The 19986-nt window shown below is 43.1% G+C and overlaps 1 protein-coding gene across 3 annotated transcripts in view; it reads right to left on the bottom strand.

The window, feature by feature from the left end:
- cep120 (centrosomal protein 120) overlaps positions 1 to 19986 on the bottom strand; it is a 64008-nt gene that overhangs the window by 19564 nt on the left and 24458 nt on the right. For 2 of the 3 annotated variants that reach the window (XM_014174901.3, XM_014174904.3), the window contains 7 exons: positions 17051 to 17263; positions 16796 to 16892; positions 16268 to 16429; positions 16042 to 16131; positions 15696 to 15788; positions 12609 to 12770; positions 10651 to 10773 (listed from right to left, as the gene is read on the bottom strand). In XM_014174901.3, the coding sequence (XP_014030376.3) occupies positions 10651 to 10773; positions 12609 to 12770; positions 15696 to 15788; positions 16042 to 16131; positions 16268 to 16429; positions 16796 to 16892; positions 17051 to 17263 (940 nt within the window). The remainder of the gene's footprint in view (positions 1 to 10650; positions 10774 to 12608; positions 12771 to 15695; positions 15789 to 16041; positions 16132 to 16267; positions 16430 to 16795; positions 16893 to 17050; positions 17264 to 19986) is intronic. The other variant, XM_014174903.3, reaches the window with a different exon arrangement.

Genomic DNA, 19986 nt, shown 5'->3' with positions numbered 1-19986 from the left:
TTTAGGGCCTTTTTCAACCAGAGCTCCCTTTAAGATTCAAGGGGGACGATTGCATTGTGTTTCAAAACGTTTCGAAAGGGGAGGATAGCCAGGGGCGCCGGCGTCATAATGGTGATGGCCCTCCTCATGTGACCACGTTCCACAGCGTGTCATTCAGTCAGTTTTCACAGTAGGAGACTCAAATCACTTCGTAAAGACTGGGGACATCTAGTGGAAGCAATAGGAAGTGCTCAATGAACCATTGCTCACGGTGTGATTTATAGGCAACGAGATGAAGTTGAGTCCGCAATTCAGAATTCCACTTCCTGTTTCGATCTGTCTCGGGGTTTTGACTGCCATATGAGTTCTGTTATACTCACAGACACCATTCAAACAGTTTTAGAAACTTTAGGGTGTTTTCTATCCACAAGTATTAATTATATGCACATCCTAGCTTCTGAGTTTGAGTAGTAGGCCGTTTAAAATGGGCACCATTTTTTTTCAAAAAGCGCTGTAGCGCCCCCTATCCTAGGCGACCGTCAAGAGGTTAACATGCTGATAGAAATTTGGTAAAACGGATTTACGTTTCCCCGCATTAACCTCCCTGGGCAAGGTGGGACATTTGCGTCCCACAAAATACAACAGCCAGTGGAATCGCGTCGCGTGAAATACAAATACCTCATAAATGCTATAACTTCAATTTCTCAAACATATGACTATTTTACACCATTTTATAGATACACTTCTCCTGAATCGAACCACGTTGTCCGATTTCAAAAAGGCTTTACAGCGAAAGCAAAACATTAGATTATGTTAGGAGAGTACCCTGCCAAAAATAATCACACAGCCATTTTCAAAGCAACTAGCATGCATCACAAATACGCAAAACACAGCTAAATGCAGCACTAACCTTTGACGATCTTCATCAGATGACACTCCTAGGACATCATGTTACACAATACATGCATTTTTTGTTCGATAAAGTTCATATTTATATATAAAAACAGCATTTTACATCGGCGCGTGACGTTCAGAAAATATTTTCCCTCAAATACTGCCGGTGAATCAGCGCCACAATTTACAAAAATACTTGTCATAAACATTGATACAAAATGAAACTGTCATTCAAAGAATTATAGATGAACATCTCCTTTATGCAAACGCTATGAAAGATTTCAAAAAAGCTTCACGAGGAAAGCAATCTTTGCAATAATCTGAGTACTGAGCTCAGAAAAATACACTAGGCTATACAGATAGCCGCCATCTTGAAGTCATCTAAAATCAAACATTGCATTAGAAATATTCCCTTACCTTTGATCATCTTCATCAGAAGGCACTTCCAGGGATCCCAGGTCCACAACAAATGTTGTTTTGTTCGATAAAGTCCATCATTTATGTCCAAATAACTCCTTGTTGTTCGTGCGTCCAGTAAGCTACTCCAAGTGTAGAAAGCGCGCGGACGATGTCGTGACGAAAAGTTAACAAAAGTTGTATTTCTGACTTCTGTTGAGGCCTTTGGAAAGAAGCTCCAAAAAAATTTGACCTACTATTCCTGGAAGTAAAGTTATTTTTATAGTACATGTCACTGTTTTACTCAAAACGGCTTTTATGTGTTAGCCTGTACTCATCTGCAAGGACTGCTGCATCACTTGGAGACTTAACTTTACATTCATTCACGTATGTAGCAACCTGGTCAGACACAGAATTTTTAAACTGTTCTAACACAATCAAATTAGACAGATCCTCAAAAGTACTAACTTCAGAAGCTGTACACCAACGATTAAATGCAGAAGTCAAATCACAAACAAACTCAGAATAGGTTTGTGAATCTAACTTCTTCCTGTAACGAAAACGTTGACGATATGCCTCCGGCACAAGTTCGTAAACCTTCAGAACTGCTGATTTAACTTTAGCATACACACTTTACTGTCAGCTACACTCAGTGCTGCAAAAGCCTCACGTGCTTTACCTGTAAGTACACATTGCAACAACATAGTCATGTCCAAATCAGACCAAGCTCTAGCTTCCGCAATACGCTGAAATAAAGTAAAGTATGTATCTGGATCTGACTCATCAAATTTAGGCAACAAACGAAGATTCTGTGCAACATCAAACTGTGGTAGTCCTTCTGGTCTATTAGCATGTCGCAATCGCTCTATCTCCAACTGCATTCGCAACAGCTCCCACTGCTGCTCAAAAGTTAATGAAGTACTAGACTGAAAACTTGTACCTTCACTACTAGCAGATTGACCCGAAAAAACACCTATTTCCATTAGACCCTGCTTTAATAGTCTCTTTAATTTTTTTATCAACAATCTCAATCTGATAATGTTCAGCAATTTCAGTTAACTGCTCCTTAGTACACAACTCTAAAGCTACCTCTGAAGGAGCTTGAACAAAACCACGCAGAATGGAAGACATTTTCCTCAACCAATACAACTATTACAAATGCTCAACAACAAAAAAACAACTCACCTGCTGTCAGTCTGGGTTCAAGAACAGGAGCCACACCCCACTATCCTCCAAAAACTACTAACTAACTGGCCCTGGTCTTCGTGCAGTCACGTGGTGGGGTTTTATGCACACAAAACCAGCGGAGTGGAAAAGACAACCAGAAACTGGCGGCCCCCTCATAACCACGGAGGTGCTCCCGAGCCGACGTAAGGGAAAGGAAAAGGGACGCTCTACCCACGTTCACTGCCACCTAAAACAAAAACACCACGAGCCTCCTATTGACACTCGCTGATAAGCCTGAACAGGAGAGGACTCCCACTTGAACAAAAACCCAGAAAAACCCAGAGTGAATTGCTAACCAAATTTAGCTACCAAGCTAACTGAACCAAAAAAACACACATGGCTCTCAATGCTCTCTCCAACAATATTGGCCCAACCAAAACATCCCTCTCAAACAAAAACTTGGCAATCTGAACTAAACTAACCCAAGTTAACTATAAGTACAATTAACTTTAACTTATAGATGAGCCCCCACTTGTCACAGGCCGGCTCATAGCCTGTGGCCAAAATGAGAAGACATCAACAACCGGTATAGGCCAATTCATAAAGTTCTTTATTATAAAACAAAACTATTAATTCTAAACAAAGAAAAAGGAATGAGGTGTGGAAATGTCATAATGTAGGGTGTGCTGATCGGCCACTTGCCAAAAGCGTAAATGTGTTTCAGCCTGGGGCTGCCTTGATATCATTCAGCTTTTTCCCGGGCTCTGAGAGCCTATGGGAGCCGTAGGAAGTGTCACGTTACAGCAAAGATCCTCAGTCTTCAATAAAAAGAGCCAAGATGAACAACAACTTGTCAGACAGGCCACTTCCTGTTCAGAATCTTCTCAGGTTTTTGCCTGCCATATGAGTTCTGTTATACTCACAGACACCATTCAAACAGTTTTAGAAACTTTAGGGTGTTTTCTATCCAAAGCCAATAATTATATGCATATTCTAGTTACTGGGCAGGATTAGTAACCAGATTAAATCGGGTACGTTTTTTATCCGGCCGTGTCAATACTGCCCCCTACCCCCAAAAGGTTAAGGTTAGGTGATTGTGGAGGCCAGGTCATCTGATGCAGCAGTCCATCTCCTTCTTGGTGAAATAGCCCTTACACAGCCTGGAGCTGTGTTCTGGGTCGTTGTCCAGTTGAAAAACAAATGATAGTCCGACTAAGCCCAAATAAGATGCAATGTCGTATCGCTTCAGAATGCTGCGGTAGCCATGCTGGTTAAGCGTGCCTTGAATTCTGAATAGACCTATATAATGTAGGTACATGTCGCAATGACGCCATGAAAACAGCATTCCTAACCTAGCCCACAATGTCTGCTGTGTGGATCTATTTTTTAGTCTCAAAAGGAAGATAACAAAAAGGCAATATGAAACGTTTGTGCTGCTAATATTTCCCGAGGGGAGAAAGTGAAATCGTTCAATACCACAAACCAAATTACTTATTTGAAAGTGCATCACCCCCAGACGTTCAGCGACTACTTTGAACAAAAGCAGAAAGAAACTAGGTGCACACTTCCAACAACTTAACAAGTTCAAGTCGAGCAGTCATTTGAAAGAGTAAGACAATTTCAGCGAGACAACTCAAAGACGAAATCCTTTAGCGCTAAAATAATAGAATTCATTGCCCTTGACAATCAACAGTTCTCTGTCGTGGATGATGTTGGCTTTCGCCGACTGGTCAAGCACCTCGAGCCCTGGCACACACTACCAAGTACGTGCGTTTCTTTTTCTTTTTTTTCTCCCCAGTTGTTGCCCTACCGGAGTTGCACAGTATTGTTGAAACGCACATCCATGAGCTACTTGCTATGGGCGTCACTGCCATTAGCTTCACAACTGACATTTAGACCAGCGACATCAGCCCATTGAGCCTGACAGCACAGTGGGTCGACGAGGATTTCGTACTAAGGAAAGCCATATTGTTTGCTCAAGAATGTGCTGGTTCTCATACCGCTGCTGCCATTTCAATGGCATTTGAGAACAATTCAAATCAAAGTTTATTTGTCACGTGCGCCGAATACAACAGGTGTAGACCTTAAAGTGAAATGCTTACTTACAGGCTCTAACCAATAGTGCAAAAAAGGTGTTAGGTGAATGGGATGTTCAACAAGCGTGTAGTGTATGTATCCATTGTCAGATGTTTATTGATAGGCAATGCATTTGGAACAGTTTATGATTTGACCAAGTGACAGCCTTATTCTAACCAGCTTGTCAAAACAGTGTGCAAGTAGTATTGTATTAGTAGCTAACTGTATTGCTATAAAAGTATTGGTCCACATTCTAGCTAGTGTCCATCACTGATACAGGCAATAGTTCCTTTCCTTGGCTCCCTACAAAAAGCTTTAGGGCCAACTGTTATATAGGTCACCTAGCAGCCAGCTAGTGGAGATACTTGTTAACATTACAGCTAGGTCGTTACAGCTGTTGTTTAGTTAGCAAGCCAGGTAGCTAACAAGCTAGCTGCATTTTGAGTAAAGTAGCTAGACGAACCTCTACTCATCAGATAATTTAAAATCAGAAAAACCGCTGAATGTTAGATAACAATGCTAGCTACAGGTACTATTTATGCTTTAAAACAACATTGGAAACTATCCAAATTGCTAATAGTTAACAGTAGCTGGCTGGCTAGCTAGATATCTAGATTTATTGGTATAGGGAGTAGATTAGCTAGCCTCCAGTATTGCCGCTAAACTCTGTATTCATCCTCCTTGATTATTCAATTCCTTTGCAGAAGAGGGAGAAGGAGAGTGAATCTCCGGTCTCTTGGCCCTCCCACTCCTACGGGAAGCAGCTCCCACTCTGCCTTGTCCAAGCTCTTCTCTGTCCTGGCACCCCAATGGTGGAACCAGGTTCCCTCTGAAGCTGAGACATCTGCCCATCTTCCGAAAACATCTGAAGCCCTACCTCTTCAAAGAGTAAACTAAATAATCCCACAGCACCCCTCACACCCCCTCCATCTTGTGCATGTCCAAGCTCGGGGCGCCCTTAGCCAGTAAGGAGCTTATCCCACAAACTCTTAGCTTACTGTAGGCAAGCTGGAACTGCAGGTAGCAGTTGTTTTAATGGGGCTGCACTAGTGGGAAGGCTCCTCCCATCTATCCATGACCCTGTACCAGCTGGGCTTGGTCATGGGAGGCAGAGCCACTCTTCCCTCTGGTGGCTCGGAGGCGCACAGAGCTAACGAGAGAGAAACTTGTTTGAGCCTCGCCTCCGTTAGCAACTTGCAGCCCTCGCAGAACTGGAGGTCCTCGTCCCAAGCACATGATGCATAGAAGGGCGAGAATCCTTCCTTGCAACCTTAGAACCGCAAGCACAAGAATGTTGGGATTTGCATGCTGAGCTAGGTTCGGTTTGGAAAGGGGTAATGGTATCCGTTGTTGCGGCTGATGCCATGCAATGATGAGCACAGTAGAGAACACTATAACCACAAGGCCGAAACGCATTAGCTAGCTAGCAGTTACCCAGAGATGTGCTGTAGCTAAATAATCACTTATCGGTATCGTGTTTTTGGCAAGGAAAACATTGGTATCGGCGCATCCCTAGTTAAAGCCATCTTCTAAAACTGATTTAATTTGAAAAAAACTCTCAGAAATCAGGGAGGTGACCAAGAACACGATGGTCACTCAGACAGAGCTCTAGAGTTCCTGAGTGGAAATAAGAGAACCTTCCAGAAGGACAACCATCTCTGTAGCACTCCAACAATTAGGACTGTATGGTAGAGTGGCCAGACGGAAGACACAGGACAGCCCGCTTGGAGTTTGCCAAAAGGCACCTAAAGACTCTCAGACCATGAGAAAAACGATTCTCTGGTATGACCAAACCAAGATTGAACTCTTTGGCCTGGATGCCAAGTGTTACGTCTGGAGGAAACCTGGCACCATCCCTTTGGTGAAGCATGGTGGTGGCAGCATCATGCTTTGGGGCCGTTTTACAGCAGCAGGGACTGGGAGACTAGTCAGCATCGAGGGAAAGATGAATGGAGCAAAGTACAGAGAGAGATCCTTGATGAAAACCTGCTCCAGAGTGCTCAGGACCTCAGACTGGGGTGAAGGTTCACCTTCCAACAGGACAACAGCCCTAAGCACACAGCCAAGACAACACAGGAGTCTCTGAATGTCCTTGAGTGGCCCAGCCAAAGCCCGGAATTGAACTCGATGGAACATCTCTGGAGAGACATAAAAATAGCTGTGCAGCAACGCTCCCCATCCAACCTGACAGAGCTTGAGAGAATCTGCAGAGAAGAATGGGAGAAACTCCCCAAATTCAGGTGTGCCAAGCTTGCAGCGTCATAGCCAAGAAGACTCTAGGCTGTAATCTCTGCCAAAGGTGCTTCAACAAAGTACTAAGTAAAGGGTCTGAATACTTATGTAAATGTCATATTTTTCTTTGTTATAAATGTGAAAAATTTCTAAAAAACAGTTTTTGCTTTGTCATTATGGGGTATTGTGTGTAGATTGATGAGTGGGGAAAAAACTATTTAATCAATTTTAGAATAAGGCTGTAACGTAACAAAATGTGGAAAAAGTCAGAATGACTGCTCGTTAGCTTGAAGGGCGGTCCCTCGAGGCGCAGCGGTCCTAGTGTTAACAGATACACTAAATGATTATTTCTTAACTAAATATTACAATTATAACCACCAACAAACTATATCCTCTATAAATAAGGAAGTAAATACAAAAAAACTTGTTCAGTTTACCTTCTAATGCTTATCTTTAAGTTGTACCCATCTATGGCAGTGGATACGAATGCAGAAGTGTTTGTGCTTAAGCACCACAAGCTCACAAATAAACAAGGGCTGAATGAGACTAATGAAACTTAGTCTCTGAAACGGCACTGTTCACAAAATATGTAGTAACATGCAGTCCATAATGTCACCACTAGATGTCAGCATTTGTATGGAGTAGATTCACTACAGTGCCTTACAACAGTCAACGTAAAACAGTCATGTAAAGAAACACTATGAAAACCTGGCAATGAGAGCTTGTTATGACAAGCACACGCTACCTGTTCATTACGAGAATGTTGTCTTATTGAAATCAATGTCAATTACAGTGTTATTCAATACAACATTTATTTGCTATATATTTCAACTGAAAATGGCAAGCGCTGATGATTGAAAACATTCATGCAGGAAAATGTTTGCGGCACTGATTATAGTCACACACGTTCTAATTTAGCTAGCTAACAAACAATCTTCTCATCATGAATGTAAGCACATGGCCTGAAAGATGACTCTTCACCAACTGTCTTGCTTTTTTTGCAGATTGCATATTTCGTATCAAGGATGAGTAGGTGTTCACTTTGGTGTCCGTCCACTGTTCGCACATAAGTACAAATTGATAGCTATCTAGCTAGGCTAAATACATTACTGGCTAGCTATGCGTGCATGTGATGAGGACAGGGCTGCTTGCTTGGTGAAGTGTACTTTTGATTATTTACTTATTCAACTAGTGTCGCTGGCAAGCTACTCACCGTCAAACCACCATTGCCCACTCTCTCTCACGTCGTGACTTACGGGCTGAATGATGTTCAATGAGCAGCTCATAGAGCGCCCTGAAGCAACCATTGAAAAATTACAAAAAATGAGACCCATTTGTTCATTCTATGAACTCTACAGTTCAAAAGTTTTGGGTCACTTAGAAATGTCCTTGTTTTTGAAAGAAAAGCTACTTTTTTGTCCATTAAAATAACATCAAATTGATCAGAAATACAGTGTAGACATTGTTAATGTTGTAAATGACTATTGTAGCTGGAAACGGTTGATTTTTAATGGAATATCTACAGAGGCGTACAGAGGCCCATTATTAGCAACCATCACTCCTGTGTTCCAATGGTACGTTGTGTTAGCTAATCCAAAGGTATCATTTTAAAAAGGCTAATTGATCATTAGAAAACCCTTTCAAAATTATGTTAGCACAGCTGAAAACTGTTGTGCTTATTAACTTCACTAGGGTAGGGGGCAGTATTTTCACGGCCGGATGAAAAACGTACCCAAATTAAACGGCCTACTACTCGGGCCCAGGAACTGGAATGTGCATATTATTAGTAGATTTGGATAGAAAACACTGAAGTTTTTAAAACTGTTTGAATGATGTCTGTGAGTATAACAGAACTCATATGGCAGGCAAATCCTGAGAAAAATCTAAGCAGGAAGTGAGAATTCTGGTGCTTGTAGTCCTTTCAAGTCATTGCCAATCGAACACACGGTGAGTTAGGGTTCATTTTGCACTTCCTAAGGCTTCCACTAGATGTCAACAATCTTTAGAAAGTTGTTTGAAGCGTCTACGATGAACAGAGACCGAATGAGAAGCCTGGGAAGTTTGTCACCCAGAGAATGACATCACTTCTTGGTGCGCGTTCATGAGGATGGATCCTTCCGTTCCAAAACCTTTTTCAAGACACAGGAACCGTCTGGTTGAAATATTACTGAATCTTCACGTTCTGAAGGCCCTAAAGATTGATGTTTTACAACGTTTGAACGAACGTAAATACAACTTTTTTTTACTTTTCGTCGCGACATCATCCGTGCGCTTTCTACATTTGAAGTAGCTTACTGAACGCGCGAACAACAAGGAGTTATTTGGACATAAATTAGGGACTTTATCGAACAAAACAACATTTGTTGTGGACCTGGGATTCCTGGAAGTGCCTTCTGATGAAGATCATCAAAGGTAAGGGAATATTTCTAATGCAATGTTTGATTTTAGATGACTTCAAGATGGCGACTATCTGTATAGCCTAGTGTATTTTTCTGAGCTCAGTACTCAGATTATTGCAAAGATTGCTTTCCTCGTGAAGCTTTTTTGAAATCTTTCATAGCGTTTGCATAAAGGAGATGTTCATCTATAATTCTTTGAATGACAGTTTCATTTTGTATCAACGTTTATGACAAGTATTTTTGTAAATTGTGGCGCTGATTCACTGGCAGTATTTGAGGGAAAATATTTTCTGAACGTCACGCGCCGATGTAAAATGCTGTTTTTAGATATAAATATGAACTTTATCGAACCAAAAAAAAAGTATGTATTGTATAACATAATGTCCTAGGAGTGTCATCTGATGAAGATCGTCAAAGGTTAGTGCTTCATTTAGCTGTGCTCTCCTAACATAATCTAATGTTTTGCTTTCGCTGTAAAGCCTTTTGGAAATCGGACAACGTGGTTCGATTCAGCAGAAGTGTATCTATAAAATGGTGTAAAATAGTCCTATGTTTGAGAACTTTGAATTATGACATTTTGTGGTTTTAAATCTGGCGCTCTGATTTCTCACTGGCTGTTGAATAGGGTGGGACGATTTCGTCCCACATACCCGAGAGAGGTTAAAGAAGCAATAAAACTGGCCTTCTTTAGACTAGTTGACTATCTGGGGCATCAGCATTTGTGGGTTCGATTAAAGCCTCAAAATAGCCAGAAACAAAGAACTTTCTTCTGAAACTCGTCAGTCTATTCTTGTTCTGAAAAATGAAGGCTATTCCATGTGAGAAATTGCCAAGAAACTGAAGATCCGTACAACTCTGTGTACTACTCCCTTCACAGAACAGCGCAAACTGGCTCTAACCAGAATAGTAAGAGGAGTGGGAGGCCCCGGTGCACAACTGAGCAAGAGGACAAGTAACTTAGAGTGTCTAGTTTGAAAAACAGATGCCTTCGAAGTCCTCAACTGGCAGCTTCACTAAATAGTACCCGCAAAACACCAGTCTTTGCCATTTCTCGTTTCTGTGCCTTTATGGAGCATGCACCCTCAGTTTAGGGAACTTTGAGGGTCTCTGTGTTGGGACCTCTTGGCTTTTGGAGAGCATGTTGCGATACGGAGTTTACCATATCCCACCGTGAAATACGGAACGGGTAATTGAAAGAGAACAAGGTTATTTACATAACCCCAGTTCTCTGATATTATGAGTGAAATATTTCACCGCACTTCCCTGCTCGCAAGACGATGAAGAGAAGCATGAAAAAAATGTGGCAGTGAGCAGGAGAGTGGCTTTCTTTATACAGGGTGAGGGCGCACCATAGTCGCTGCTCTTCAGGTCTGTCTTCAACAGACGCTTGTGATTGGTTTCTTCGAGTTATGGGAGTTTCAGAATGAAATCCCACTGAAATACGTCACTCATAATATCAGAGAACTGGGGTTATGTAAGCAGTATAGTTAGAAGTTGATGTGCTCACCTTCTCCAGACTTAGCAGGTTGATCTCAGACTGAAGTCTGATCTCAGGGCGAATGCTCTGCTGCTCCCGAAACTGCTGGTATTCCTTCTCCAACAGCTTGTATTTGTTCTCTGCATCTAGCATCTACAACAGAAGAACTTACTATGAGGAGCGAAACGGAAAATGATTATTCCTCATCACTACCAATCATGTCATGTGTTACACATATAGGGCAACATTTTTGTAGTGCAAAACTTACCACAAACCTCAATCTCGCAATGTGATTTAATTTAAAACTCTTCAACAATGTGTGTTATAAAGAGACAATTTATGTATTGCTCAGTTTACTAAACTCTAGTTAAATAATCACCGCACAATTGTTGAAAAGTTTCTCATTTAATGACACAGATAATGATGATTGTTATTTTTTGCATGAAAATAAATGTCACCCAAAGGCTTAACTGCCAGTGTTACATTTTAACAACCTTACAACTGCTCTGATTAAATGGAAGAACAGGAGAGTAGCTCATGACCCATTGTCAATTTGACACTTGGCTAGGAGCGCGAACCACAAACGAGAACAATACATTATACTGTAACAACTTTCATTGATGGCCGTGAGTCCTATGCAATGCTTCCACTGACTAATAAACAAATGCCAGATTCCTCAAAATCATAGGAGCCTAGCTGGTGTTTGTTGACATCTAAATCCCCAGAGTAATTGAGATTGTGCGGTTCTCAATGTTATCCTGTCGGTCTTTTAGACAAGGCAGGCAGCAGAGCAACAAACCCCACACACAATGCCTGGTATTCTGTGCTGGAAGGCAGGGTGGATGGATCCAGGCCTGATAAACGGGCTCTGGTGTGTGCCGACAGAGGACGACAAATGTATGTTTACACATTCCTGACATGGGGAGACAAGATATAGAGCAGCGTGGCAGACTGGCTAGCAGATTTCACAGTACTGCCTTCTTTCCGCATGTCAGAAACCTACTTTGCTTGATTTGTTATGGCCGGAGAGTCCAGATATATTCTGGGAAAATGAGACGGCAGACAACTATTTCAGTAAGTGGGTTTGTCTGTGAGGAGGACAAGGGAGAGATTCTAGCGAAAATAATGCACATTTTCTTCACTGTAAAATATCCAGAGCATACTAGGGGGGTGGAGTGGGACTGAAAAGAACCCACATCTCATTCCATACTGTAGCCTACATACCATAGGTAGGCCTACATGAGTAAAGCAGGGGGCTGGTTTCTCTCCTTAACATTGAAAAAGCACTAAGGGCTATACCTGGACTAAATCAAACTCACTATTATCAAATGAAGAAAAAAAACTGAGCCAATTTCACAGCTTGAATCCATGCTTTAGCCTGCTCTTCAAGGTGTATTATGTATTAGTTCACACACATGGCTGCTGCTGAACTCTTTCTGCTATTATCTGCTATTGAGCAGAACACATTCGTGACACATGGAAATCAAACAGGGGAGTACGAGATAGCATGATCAAGTTCTGGCAAATGTATCACCTCTCATTCTGTAATGAAATAAATACAAATTAAATATACATATTTTGCCTTAATTTAACCAGGTAAGTCATTAAGAGACTGGGAAAACAAAATTAAGTATTTAATAAGTGCTAAAGGGCAGGTCTGTTCTACTACAGAACCATGCAATGCACTGGGTGTGTTAGACCTGAGAGAAAACAGCAGATCGGGGTTGGATGGTCACGGCTGGTCACATATTGATGGTATCCTTGGAGACTGCAGGAGGCCAGAAGCCTGGCCGAAACCCCGGTGTCCGTCTGACCCGTGCTGCTTTCTTCTCTCTTTTTTTGTCCATTTCACAATGTCCACCGGGGGATGACATGGCCCATTGACCTCATGGTCAATGGTCACCCCAGGACCCTCATCTCCTCCCAAGGAGGGGTATTGAGCGGGCCAGCCTAGCATTCCTTCCCCAGCCCAGCGCCCTGACGCCTACCTGCTGTTGCTGCCTGCCACGCTCCTCCTCCAGCTGCCTGACCCTTGACCTCTCCAGATCCACCTGGTGAGCGCAGTCCTCGCGGAGCCGCCGGCCGCTCTCCTGCAGCTTGCACATGTTTAACTCGTGCTCAGCTCGCATCTCCCTCTGCAAGCGCTGCATCTGAAAGCACAAGCAGTGATGCTGGGGTTAATGATATAGGTTTGAGCAAGGAATCCACACCCTCGTAATGCTAAAGGTATGCAGAGTCAAATGTATTATTGGGATGTACAGGTAACTGCCAAACTGCCCAAAAAAAGTAAATGAGAGTTCTGTTATGGTGTGGTGTTATGGTGTGCATTTTCCTGGTATGGTTTAGGTCCATTCAATCCCTTAGAAGGCAAGATAAACTGCAATAAATAATCAGCAGTCTGAGTGATCACCTTCAACCTATGGTGAATCATTTCTATGCTGATGCAGTATTTCCTGAGGATTTTTTTTGCAGCGTTGGCAAAGTTCACGGGTGGGGCGGTAGTGGGCGTGGTAAATGGCATTCTCTCCGACCAACAATTTTAGAGCCCCCCCTCTTGGCCGCAGAGACCAAATGTTTCAAAGCTAATTCCAGGCCTCCAGAGTGACACGGTGGTCTAAGGGGAGGGTTTGGCCGGCAGGGATGTCCTTGTCGCATAGCGCACTTGCACTAGCGACTCCTGTGGCGGGCCGGGCACAGTGCACGCTGACATGGTCGCCAGGTGTACGTGTTGCCTCCTTCACATTGTGGCGGCTGGCTTCCGGGTTATGTGGGCATTGTTTCAAGAAGCAGTGCGGCTTGGTTGTGTTTCAGAGGACGCACGGCTCTCGACCTTCGCCTCTCCCCAGCCCGTACAGGAGTCGCAGCAATGAAACAAGACTAACTACCAAATTGGATACCACGAAATTAGGGAGAAAAAGGGGTAAAAAATGTAAATACAAAACATTTCAATAAAAAATATAAAGAAAACAAGATAAAGAAAAAAGCTAATTCCATGCAATTATACACATTTTGCCATGAGGCTGAGAGAAAATGTGGAGTTTTAAAGCTAGTTTCCTATCCGGTGTATGTGACAAAACAGATATAATAATGTATAATAATTTTTTTGCAGTGCTACACATTTTGCCATGGCTCATGCCGTGTTCTTATGCTATCCGAGTGACTCAAACATAACAAAATCAATGGGAGCCCCATCAGTCTCGGCGCCAGGATAAAGTGATTAATGGGGCAGTTGAAATCAGCGAGGGGGGCACCATTTTTGGGGGTTCCTGCATTGGACTTATATTGAATTTTGCTTATATCACACTATACCAAAATAAACAAAATGTTCAAATGCTGAGACGCCGAGATCATTGAGTGCTTTAAAAGTGACAGGTTGGCACGAAATCTGTAGCCCATCTCCGCTGCGCTGTATCAGCACAATGGACAGCGCAAGATCGTTTTGGTAATGAATATAGATAGGCTGTTTGTAATAGGATAATTCACCTATGTGAATGCAGCCGTACACACAGCTGTCTTACCAAAATAATGCAAACTAAATGCTGAAAGTAGTAGCCAACAAAAATACTGAATTCCAGTTTGGCTTAGAATACAGACAACTGCTAATGCGAACAAATGCGAACAGAACAAACAGCGGTACCAAGTAGTAGGCCTAGTAAACTAAATATCAGATTGATAAAAGGAATGACAATCTATATTTAGGCTACTTACATTAACACGAAACAAACACAGTAAACAAAAGGGGAATGGTTTCACATCTAGAAAGACTCTCTGGGTCAAGGCCACAAAGGTCCTCCAGCAGTTCGCTGTTGCGTTTGCTAAATCGTTCGGACATTTCACCAATGACAGCATTAGCACTGCACTATGCCCAAATGACTTAGAACTCTGTCACACCTCAACTTCTCGATGCACTCCAACGCACTGCGGACCACTTTGATGCCAGTGTAGATCCATTGCTTTTGCCTCGAGTAATTTGTTTGGAGGATCGAGAAGACTGAGGATACTGTGCACCATAGTGGCTACAAACTTCAAGCCTGGCTCAGTCACCGCCTTCAGCAGCCCTGTAGCCTCAAGTCTTACTTCTGTGTTGTACGAACCCATGCATTCGATGTCAGAGGAACTTCACAATGCTGTCACAACTTTAAACAACCAGTGACACTGTAGCGAGGTGTCCGGCCCACCTTTGATCCATTAGCCTTTTCAAGGTTTCTCCAGTGCACAGGGCAGCCACTGTTGGTTTCTTTAAGAACTAGTGAGTCAGAGACATAAAAAGAAAGTCCTACAGAGCATTCTCAGACATTGCCTGAACAACCACTAAGTGAAGCTTGTTTTTTTCCCTGCTTTTTATGGAAACCCAAAAGGAGTCATACCCAACTGCCCCAGTGGCTTTCCATTGCCCACCAACACATAGGTGCTCTGTCCATGAAACATGAACATGAAACTAAAACTGAGGGGACAACTTTCAACTGAGGGGTCCTCTTCTGCCCCCTAGCGCCAAGCTCCACACATGACATTTTGCGAATTTTAGATTGTCAAGGACTGTTTAGTTTATATTTTGGTGATTGTTAATTGTCAAAAATATATAGCTCCATTATCTTCTCTACATACTTTATATCTGTAGCTCTGTTTTATGTGGTCGTTATATGTCATGTTGTCTGTAAATGTTGATGGTTTAATGTCGTTTCAACTCTGCTCTTAAATGCGAGACAAATTCCTGTAAAGGCAAAATAAATTAACAGATCTCTGTTGAACAACACTATGGAAAATGTTATATATATAAAATGTGAAACTGCACATGCGCTGGGTGCAATCTGACTGCCTGATACGCACCCTGTAGTCACCTCACTGATGAAGCCGGTATCGCTACACTTTAAATGACGGTATTCTACGTAGTGCAACTATCCCCCAAATATATATATATTTGGGGTGACTACAGCGTGCGTGCGTATCAGGCAGTCAGATTGCACCCAGCGCATGTGCAGTTTCACATTTGTAAGACTATACATGCCGTACATTACACTGTGCGTCCTGTGCTCTCCTTGGAATGTTTACATTTTAAAAATATTAAATAAACCAACCTCCATTTCTGCATGGCCTAAATGCTTCTCTCTCTTCTCCAGGTCAGCCAGAATCTTCTGAAGCTGCTCCTCCAAGATGGTGTACTCTACCTCCTGGGAACACATCACATAAGGGCCATCTGTCACACAACGACCATAAGAAAAGTAGTATAACGCTCCGGAGTGAAGTTTCCCCTAGGTACAGATCTAGGATCATCTTCCCCTTGCCCAATCAAAACCTTAACCATTACTGGGGGGGAAATGCAAAACTGACCCAGGGTCAGCATTTAGGGGCAACGTCAACCTACTCCTAGTATAATACATTACAGAATCATTGTTGATATCAGTAAAGGCAGTAATTGTGCACCTTTTTTCTGACCAGAGACTCGCGCTCCCGATCCCTCTTCTTCCATTCCTCGGCCAGCGCCTGCATGTGGCCCAGCTCTTTCTTCTTCAGCTGAGGACGGTGAGCGCGCGCACACACACACACACACACGCACGCACGCACACACACACACACACAGACGTTTGTACCAAAACAAAAAGGCATCAATGGAATTGCTACAATAACACATTCACTGCAGTATAGCCACCTGGTCATCAAAGAGATCCTCCTGCATCTCCTTCCACACCTCCAGCTCCAGGGCAGCCCTGTACTCCAGCGTCTCGCGGGGCTCGGTGGGGACTCCGCCTGCACTGCTGGGAGGAGCTGGTCGCAGAGCTGGCACCGTCTTTTGTGCCACAGGATACCCATTCTGTCACAATACAAGATCATGTTATTTACTATGATCTAAAAAGGCCAAACAGATCCTGGATCCGCCCGCTTCTACTGTGAGACACTTTATAAATATGGGCCCTGACCAGTCTGTATACACAAAGCATCTCAAAGTAGAAGTGCTGATCCAGGATCAGTTTGGCCTTTTAAAATTAGTATGAATCTGATTACATGGGCAGGGAAGACCTGATCCTAGAACAGCACCTACTAAGATGATTTATCAATGTGCCCTGATCATTCTACTTGCTCTCTCACTACAGCTCAAACAGTGAATTACAGTATTAGTGGTGCACAAATCTAAAAGCATCAACTTGTGTACAAACATACAGCATGTGCCACATTGTACCTGGGAGGACTCAGACATGACGATATCTTGGACCTTGACTAAACCAAGGTTCTCCAGGGTTGTGACGTAGCACAGCTCAGCCACCTTTTCACTGGGCCTGTGGAAGAAGACACACACGCAAGTTGTTTCACACCGTACTAACACTAGCTCAACCAAGCAGTCAAGAAGCAGTCAAGGGTGCCATCTAGCAAGCATACATAGAACTGCAGCCACACATGACTACTACTGATGATAATATCTTCCAAGAGTCTATACGTTGCATGCCCAGTCCCTGCTGCTGAAAACCCTTGGGCCTTTATGACTGGGATCCTCTCGGAGAAGGTCTGCCTCCAGTGCTGCTGGCCCATGGGGCCCAGGAAGCGGCTCTTCTCTGCAGTCAAGAGGTGGGACAGCTGTATGCTGGCCGTGCCCAGGAGAATGTCTCTGGAGCTGGTATTTTTGTGCCACACCTCCACCACTAGGGGTACCCTACACCAAGGAGAAAAATCCATTAACAAGGGAAAGGGGAAGGGGGATACCTAGTCAGTTGTACATCTGAATGCATTCAACTGAAATGTGTCTTCCGCATTTAACCCAACCCCTCTGAATCAGAAGTGTGCAGAGGGCTGCCTTAAAATCGACATCCACGTCATCGGGGAACAGTGGGTTAACTGCCTTTCTCAGGGGCAGCTCGGGGATTCGATCCAGCAACCTTTCGGTTACTGGCCCACACTCCTACCCGCTAGGCTACCTGCCGCCCAAGCACAGTGAGACTAGAATCTCTGGTGGGCTCCAGCGTGAAGTTTCCCCTTGGTATAGATCTAAAATCAGCTTCACCTCCCACAATCCTAACAACCATTAGTGGGGAAAACTGACCCAAGATCAGCAATTAGGGGCAAATTCACCCCTTCTCCTTGTGGCCATACATAGCCTGATCGTCTGAACACACCAGAATGGTGGCCTGATTAATCAATCATATGTAATTTTGAAAAGATAAATTCCTCTTAAAAAAAGGTGTACATTAATGGGTATTTACAGTGGCTTGGGAAAGTATTCAGACCCCTTGACTTTTTCCACGTTGTTACATTACAGCCTTATTCTGAAATGTATTAAATATCTCCCCCCCCCCCCCCACACACAATCTACAAACAATACCCCATAATGACAAAGCAGAAACTGGTTTGAATAAATTTTTGCTAATTTAATCAACTTTTTTTTTTAATCACATTTACATAAGTATTCAGACCCTTTAGTCAGTACTTTGTTGAAGCACCTTTGGAGGCGATTACAGCATCAAGTCTTCTTGGATATAAACCTACAACATTGGCACACCTGTATTTGGGGAGTTTATCCCATTCTTCACTGCAGATCCTCTCCTGCTCTGTCAGGTTGGTTGGGGAGTGTTGCTGCACAGTTATTTTCAGGTCTCTCAAGTGATGTTCGATCGGGTTAAAGTCCAGGCTCTGGCAAGGCCACTCAAGAACATTCAGAGACTAGCCCCGAAGCCACTCCTGCGTTGTCTTGGCTGTGTGCTTAGGGTCATTGTCCTGCTGGAAGGTTAAACTTCGCCCCAGTCGGAGGTCCTGAGCGCTCTGAAACAGGTTTCATCAAGGATCTCTCTGTACTTTCCTCTGTTCATCTTTGCCTCGATCCGGACTAGTCTCCCAGTCCCTGAAGAACATCCCCACAGCATGATGCTGCCACCATAATGCTTCACCGTAGGGATAGTGCCAGGTTTCCTCCAGACGTGACACTTGGCATTCAGGTCATCACACCAGAGAATCTTGTATCTCATGGTCTGAGAGTGTTTAGGTGCCTTTTGGCAAACTCCAAGAGAACTGTCTGGACACTGGACACCATAAAAGGCCTAATTGGTAGAGTGCTGCAGAGATGGTTGTCCTTCTGGAAGGTTCTCTTATCTCCAGAGGAACTCTAGAGCTCTGTCATAGGGACCATCGGGTTCTTGGTCACCTCCCTGAAGGCCCTCCTCCCCCGATTTCTCAGTTTGGCTGGGCGGCCAGCTCTAGGAAGAGTCTTGTGGTTCCAAACTTCTTCCATTTAAGAATGATGGAGGCCACTGTGTTCTTGGAGACCTTCAATGCTGCAGAAATGTTTTGGTGCCCTTCCCCAGCTCTGTGCCTCGACACAATCCTGTCTCGGAGCGCTACAGACAATTCCTTCAACCTAATGGCTTGGTTTTGCTCTGACATGCACTGTCAACTGTGGACCTTGTATAAAAAGAGGTGTGTGCCTTTCCAAATCATGTCCAATCAATTGAATTCACCACAGGTGGACCTCAAGTTATAGAAACATCAAGAATGATCAATGGAAACAGAATGCACCGGAGCTCAAGTTCGAGTCTCATAGCAAAGGGTCTGAGTACTTATTTACATAAAGGTATCCGTTTTTTATTTTGAATACATTTGCAAAAATGTCTAAAAATCTGTTTTCTCTGTCATTATGGGGTATTGTGTGTAGATTGCTGCTTATTTTTTTATGTAATCCATTTTACAATAAGGCTGTAATGTAACAAACTGCAGAAAAAGTTAAGGGGTCTGAGTACTTTTCGAAGGCACTGTAAATCGAAAGAAACCTTGAGTTGTCTTAGTACACAACCAAAATGAAACAAGTAGACAACCATCAACTAGCCAGTGTTTCCCAATCCTGGGGCCTCATTTACCAACCGTGCATACTAAATTTCATTTAAAATTCTGGTGTAGGTGGAGATTCTATGATTTGCGTGCGCAGCATATAGGCATGTTTTCAATCATAAATTATAGCCATAATATACACGTGTGCTTGTGAACAAGCAACCCCACAACCCCACCTGGAATACACCCTCTATTCACCTTTTATGGAAGCAAAAATGCTGTATGATTTGGAAATGTTGGAACTTCGGCCATGACAGTTTCGAAATGGCAAATTTGATTGGAATGTTTAAACATTTTGCAGTGACTGTTTAAAACAAGTGATTGATTGTCGATTCGAACTAGGGATGTTAACGGTTAACCGTTGATCAGTTAACTGTCAAAACAGAAAATACATTTGACAGGTCATGCTCATCGGTCTATAGGTTAATTTGCATTATTTAGTGGAATTCAATTGGCTCGTATTTTCGTTAGTCGTCATGTACACTATACATACAAAAGTATGTAAACACCCCTTCAAAATGGTAAATTCTGCTATTTCAGCCACACCCGTTGCCGACAGGT

Source organism: Salmo salar, chromosome 26, assembly GCF_965601325.2.
Source record: "Salmo salar chromosome 26, fSalSal1, whole genome shotgun sequence".
NCBI lineage: Eukaryota > Metazoa > Chordata > Actinopteri > Salmoniformes > Salmonidae > Salmo > Salmo salar.
The sequence above is the reverse complement of the archived record's forward strand: the minus strand, read 5'-3'. Positions and strand labels throughout refer to the sequence as shown.